We start from the raw sequence: 6744 nt of genomic DNA, 5'->3' as shown, positions 1-6744 counted from the left end.
TCATGTAAAATTCACAATAGTTGCTTAAATCAAGGTGTGAGTGTATTTTCATCCAAAACTTGCCTTATTCTCTAAGAAAATGCATGAAACTATCCTAAAACAGTAAAGAAAAGGTCAGTAAAACTGGCCTAGATGCCCTGGCATCACCTCTCAACAAATTTCCTTTCGGCAAGTGCACCGGATTGTCATCAAGTAAAAACTCAAAAAAGAGTGAGGTTGAATCCCATAGGAATTAGGAGATCTATCAATTAAAATTGGTGAATTATACTAGTTGAGCGAAATCTGAATTAAAATTGGAATTGCTGAATGTAAAATCGCGGGAAACTTAAATTGCAAGAAATTAAAGGAACAGAAAATTAAATTGCAGGAAATTAAAGTGACAGAATCTTAAATTGTTGGAAATTAAATGGGATCGGGGAATTAAGCATGAAATTAAAAATGCAAAAAGTAAAATTGAATGAGTAGATCAGAGATGGGGAATTCATTGGCTTTTAAGAGATATTGAACTCTCCGGATCAAATCATTTTCACCTCTTCCTCAATCAATGCATTCATTGACATTGCTAGGAAATCCTAGGTGATTGGATCCCAATGTCTTGGCTCACTAATCTCTCTAAGCATGAACAATTGCCCATTGGGAAGAGTTGAAGTTCGGTCACTGACTATACCACACAAATTCATAGATCAAAGTTTTGGTAAGATTACATTCACCATATCCATCCAAACCCCATTCTAATCCAATGTGAGAAAGACATTCTAGCATGAATTTTTCATTCCTCTCTCAAGGTTCCGAAGAATTCCAATTATGGATAGCTTCTCTTTCAAGACAACTATCCAATTGAGTTAAGACCGAAAGCTTTCTAACAAAAATCAAGAGAAAAGAAAGAAGAAGAAGACAAAAACTACTATTGATCGATTGAATTACAATAGAGCTCCCTAACCCAATGAAAGGGGTTTAGTTGTTCATAGCTCTCAAAATACCAGTTGGAATTGAAAGATACATTCTGAATTTAACTAACATAGAATAAAAGTGCCCAGGAAAGTAAAAGCTCCCCCCAAAAAGTAAAGTGAAATCCCCTCCCCAGCAAAAGTTTTTTCTAACTTAAACTCTAAGCTATTTATACACTTTCTTCCGTTGATCTTCAAGATCTGAATTGGGCTTTTGGCCTTGATTGAATTGGGTTGAATATGGCTCCAATTGATTGCCCTTGGTGTTGAGAAGAGATCTGTGTAAAATTTGAATCCTGATGCTTCACGTTTGAGTCAACGCTTGAGGGCCAACGTTGACTCGAACGCCATTTAAAACTAACCAGCAAAACCAAAATATTTTTGCTGTCATTGGCGTTTGACTCAATGTTGGAGGGCCAACGTTAGCTAATCCACACGTACGCGTACCATGTGCTTCCGCGCAAAAGGGTCAAAAATGCTCATCCACGCGTACGCGTACTGTAACCTTACGCGTGGATGCAAGATTTTCATTTTGCAATTTAAAATAGAGTACGGGACGTTGGCCTCAGCGTTGGAGCTCCAATGTTCCCTCCAACATTGGCGTTTTCACGCGTACGCGTATTGTACACTTACGCTTACATTAGTGTTTTTTGTTCATCCGCGCGTACGTGTAACTGACGCATACGCGTCGATTCAAAATTCTCAACTCCAATTTCTGGGCTTGGCATCGCGGACGTTGGAGGGAGCATTTGAGGCATCGTTGGACCTCCAACATTTGGTTTTGGCACGTACGTGTACCGTGCGCTTCCGCGCAAAATAGTAAAAAATACTCATTTACGCATACGCGTGATGCACGCTTCCGCGCGAATGTCAAAATTTGCTTTTTTTACGCATATGCGTCATAAACGCGTACGCGCCACTTAAAATTCATTCTGCTCCAGAATTGAAGTTTTTCTCACCACGTTGGGGGTAACGTTGGATGTCCAACGTTACCTCAAACGTGAGCATCAGCCACTATGCAGAGAAGTGCTCTGTTTCTCTTCCAACGTTTGAGGCAACGTTGGTGGTCCAACTTGGCCACCAACGTTGCTTCCTCTTCATCCTTTTCATGCTCCTTCTTCAACCTTCCTCCATGCTTTTCTTCACCTATCATCAACCAATGAATGCATCAAAGCCTTGCTAAAGTCATGAGAATTCTTATCATTCTTAGCATACAAGTAATCATAGCATAAATTGTCATGAAATTGCATCAAATTACTCATGGTTGAATGAATATAGGCACACATAAATTTCTACCCAGTTTGCTTACTTATAGCTCAAGAAAGTGCATAAAACCTATTAAAAACAAAGACAAAAGGATAGTAAAACTAGCCTAAGATGCTCTAGCATCATATGGCGAACTACTTAGTTGCTAATATTTTCCCTTCCAACTTTTCAAAACATCAAAGGGATAAGTTGAGGAGTGATTCCATATATTACATTTGGGATGACCTTCACTTGTGGAAGAGGGGAGTAGACCAAGTAATTCGAAGATGTGTCTCTGAATCCAAAATCCAATCCATTCTTGAATCTTGTCATTCATCCGAGTGTGCTGGCCACTTTGGCCCACAACGGGCGGCTAAAAAGGTTTTGGATTGTGGATTATGGTGGCCAACACTATTCAAGGATGCTAACCAATTTTGTGTGTCATGTCACCAATGTCAGAAGTCAGGAAATGCATCCCAAAAGGATGAAATGCCTCAACAACCAATGTTATTTTGTGAAATCTTTGATGTATGTGGCATAGACTTTCTGGGACTATTTCCTAACTCAAGCAAATATCTGTACATTTTGTTAGCGGTTGATTAAGTATCAAAGTGGGTGGAACCGATACCTACCCGCCTTGATGACGCTAATGCTGTGGTTTCTTTCAATAAAAATAATATTGTATTCCGCTATGCGTCGCCACGAGCAATCGTGAGCGACAAAGGTTTTCACTTTCGCAACAGGAAGGTAGAAGCATTACTCAAGCGCTCTGGGGTACTTCACAAAGTTGCAACCGCCTATCACTCCCAAACAAATGGGCAAGCGGAGGTGTTCAACCAGGAGATTAAGCAAATTTTGGAAAAAGTAGGAAATTTACAAAGGAATGACTGGAACTCTGGGTTAGGAGATGCATTGTGGGCATATAGGACGGCCTATAAGACTCCGTTAGAGATAAGTCCCTTCCGGATTGTCTTTGGGAATGTATGCCACCTCCCGGTGGAAATCGAGCATAAGGTCTATTGGGCGGTTAAGCAGTGTAACATGGATCTCACCAAGGCGGGTATAGCCAGAAAATTGCAACTAGAGGAACTTGATTGCCTTAGGATAGAGGCCTATAAAAATGCGAGGATTTACATGGAGCAAACTAAGGCATTCCATGATCACCATATCTGCAAGAAGGATTTCCAAGAGGGTGACAGAGTTCTTCTTTACAACTCAAGACTTAGATTCATGCCCAGGAAGCTCTGTTCAAGGTGGGATAGTCCCTTCAAAGTAAAGGAAGTGAAGCCCTATGGTGTGGTCGAACTTTTCCACCCTTAAAGTGGCACAACATTCAAGGTGAATGGCCACAGGGTAAAGAAGTATCATGGCTACAAGTCACCGAAGGATTTAAAGGTGTTCCTACTTATGGGTGCATGGTACACGAAATCGTGATACACAACTTCGTGCACCTGACTAGCAAGTGCACTGGGTCGTCCAAGTAAAACCTTACGTGAGTAAGGGTCGATCCCACGGAGATTGTCAGCTTGAAGCAAGCTATGGTCATCTTGTAAATCTCAGTCAGGCAGATTCAAATGGTTATGGGGTTTTGATAATTAAAAGAACGAAATAGAACATAAAATAGGATAGAAATAATTATGCAATTCATTGGTGGGAATTTCAGATAAGCATATGAAGATGCTTTGTTCCCTCTGAGCTTCTGCTTTCCTATTGCCTTCATCCAATCATTCATACTCCTTTCCATGGCAAGCTGTATGTAGGTGGATCACCGTTGTCAATGGCTACCATCCATCCTCTCAGTGAAAATGGTCCTCTACGGTTTCCCGCATGGCTAATCAGCTGTCGGTTCTCGATCGTGTCGGAATAAGATCCATTGATCCTTTTGCGCACTGTCACTGCGCCCCACAGTCACGAGTTTAAAGCTCGTCACTGTCATCCCATCCAAGATCATACTCGGAATACCACAGACAATGTTTAGACTTTCTGGATCTCAAGAATGCTGCCAATTGATTCTAACTTATACCACGAAGACTCTGATCGCAAGGAATGGAAGCTCTGTTGTCAGGAGAGGCAACCATGCGTTGTGAACCAGTAGGCCAAGAGATACACACTCAAGCTCTCGCAAATAGAACGGAAGTGGTTGTCAGGCACGCGTTCATAAGGGAGGATGATGATGAGTGTCATGGATCATCACATCCATCAGGTTGAAGTACGAATGAATATCTTAGAACAAGAATAAGTGTGAATTGAATAGAAGAATAATAGTACTTTGCATTAATTCATGAAGAACAACAGAGCTCTATACCTTAATCTATGATGTGTAGAAGTTCCACTATTGAAAATACATAAGAACAAGGTCTAGTCGGCCATGCCTCCCAAATAGCATGAAACAAATGAAAAAGGGTTCAAAGACCTGATCCCAAGATCAAATATGATCAAAAGATGAAAATACAATAGTAAAAGGTCCTATTTATAGTGAACTAGTAGCCTATGGTTTATAGAAATAAGTAAATGATGTAGAAATCCACTTCCGGGGCCCACTTGGTGTGTGCTTGGGCTGAGAATTGAAGCTTTCACGTGCTTAGGCTTCTCTTGGAGTTAAACACCAGCTCTGGTGCCAATTTGGGCGTTTAACTCCAGCTTTTATGCCAGTTCTGGCATTTAATGCCAGAAAAGCATCTCTGACCAGAATTTTGACGCCAATTTGGGCCATCAAATCTCGGGCAAAGTATAGACTATTATACATTGCTGGAAAGCCCAAGATGTCTACTTTCCAACGCAATTGAGAACGCGCCAATTAGGTCTCTATAGCTGCAGAAAATCCATTTCGAGTTCAGGGAGGTCAGAATCCAACAGCATCTTTAGTCCTTTTTCAGCCTCTTAATTAGATTTTTGCTCAGGTCCCTCAATTTCAGTTAGAAAATACCTGAAATCACAGAAAAATACACAAACTCATAATAAAGTCAAGAAATGTAATTTTAGCATAAAAACTAATAATTATATACTAAAAACTAACTAAATTATACTAAAAACTACCTAAAAATAATGCCAAAAAGCGTATAAATTATCCGCTCTTCACAACACCAAACTTAAATTGTTGCTTGTCTCCAAGTAACTAAAAACAAAATAGAATAAAAAGAAGAGAATATATAATGAATCTCACAATATCAATGAAACTTAGTCCCAATTAGATGAGCAGGGCTAGTAGCTTTTTGCTTCTGAACAGTTTTGGCATCTCACTTTATCCTTTGAAATTCATAATGATTGGCCTCTATAGGAACTCAGAATTTTAGATAGTGTTATTGATTCTCCTAGTTTAGTATGTTGATCCTTGAACACAGCTACTTTCTGAGTCTTGGCCATGACCCTAAGCACCAGTATTACCACCGGATACATAAATGCTGTAGACACATAACTGGGTGAACCTTTTTAGATTGTGACTCAGATTTGCTAAAGTCCCCAGTTAGAGGTGTCCAGATTTCTTAAGCACACTCTTTCTGCTTTGGATCACGACTTTAACCACTCAGTCTCAAGCTTTTCACTTGGACCTTCATGCCACAAGCACATGGTTAGGGACTGCTTGATTTAGCCGCTTAGGCCAGGATTTTATTCCTTTGGGCCCTTCTATCCATTAATGCTCAAAGCCTTGGATTCTTTTTACCCTTGCCTTTTGATTTTAAGGGCTATTGGCTTTTCTGCTTGCTTTTTCTTTTTCTTTCTTTTTCTTTAATTTTTTGCCATTTTTTTCGCAAGCTTTGTTATTCACTGCTTTTTCTTGCTTCAAGAATCAATTTCATGATATTTCAGATTACCAACAACATTTCTCTTTGTTCATCATTCTTTCAAGAGCCAACAAATTTAACATTCATAAACTTCACTATAAAAAATATGTACTTTTCAAGCATTCATTCAGAAAAACAAAAAGTATTGCCACCACATCAAAATAATTAAACTAATTTCAAGATAAAATTTGAAATTCAAGTACGTCTTGTTCTTTTGTAATTAGGAACATTTTTCATTTAAGAGACGTGAAGGATTCATGGAATTATTCATAGCTTTAAGACATAGACACTAGACACTAATGATCATGTAATGAAGACACAAACATAGATAACACATAAAGCATAAAAATAAAAAAACAGAAAAATAAGAACAAGGAAATCAAAGAATGGGTCCATCTTAGTGATGGTGGCTAGTTCTTCCTCTTGAAGATCCAATGGAACGCCTGAGCTCCTCTATGTCTCTTCCTTGCCTTTGTTGCTCTTCCCTCATGGCTATTTGATCCTCTCTAATTTCATGGGGAATAATGGAGTGCTCTTGTTGCTTCATCCTTAGTTACTCCATATTGGAACTCAAATCTCCCAAAGAGGTGTTGAGTTGCTCCCAATAGTTGTATGGAGGAAAATATATCCCTTGAGGCATCTCAGGGATTTCTTGATGAGGGACTTCCTCATGCTCTTGTTGAGGTCCATGAGTGGGCTCTCTTGTTTGCCCCATCCTCTTTTTTGTGATGGGCTTGTCCACTTCAATGAGGATGTCTTCCTCTATGACA

General features: G+C 39.5%; 1 protein-coding gene across 1 annotated transcript; it reads left to right on the top strand.

Annotated features, from left to right (window-relative positions):
- The first annotated feature begins 2644 nt into the window (after window positions 1–2644).
- On the top strand, window positions 2645–3512 carry LOC140176958 (uncharacterized). The gene is made up of 2 exons (XM_072208713.1): window positions 2645–2653; window positions 2805–3512. Exons 1-2 carry the CDS (start codon window positions 2645–2647, stop codon window positions 3510–3512), a joined length of 717 nt encoding a protein of 238 aa, XP_072064814.1.
- Window positions 3513–6744: the final 3232 nt, after the last annotated feature.

This window comes from Arachis hypogaea, chromosome 2, assembly GCF_003086295.3.
Source record: "Arachis hypogaea cultivar Tifrunner chromosome 2, arahy.Tifrunner.gnm2.J5K5, whole genome shotgun sequence".
Classification (NCBI taxonomy): Eukaryota; Viridiplantae; Streptophyta; class Magnoliopsida; order Fabales; family Fabaceae; genus Arachis; species Arachis hypogaea.
Note: the sequence above shows the minus strand (reverse complement) of the source record. Positions and strands in the feature narration are given on the sequence as shown.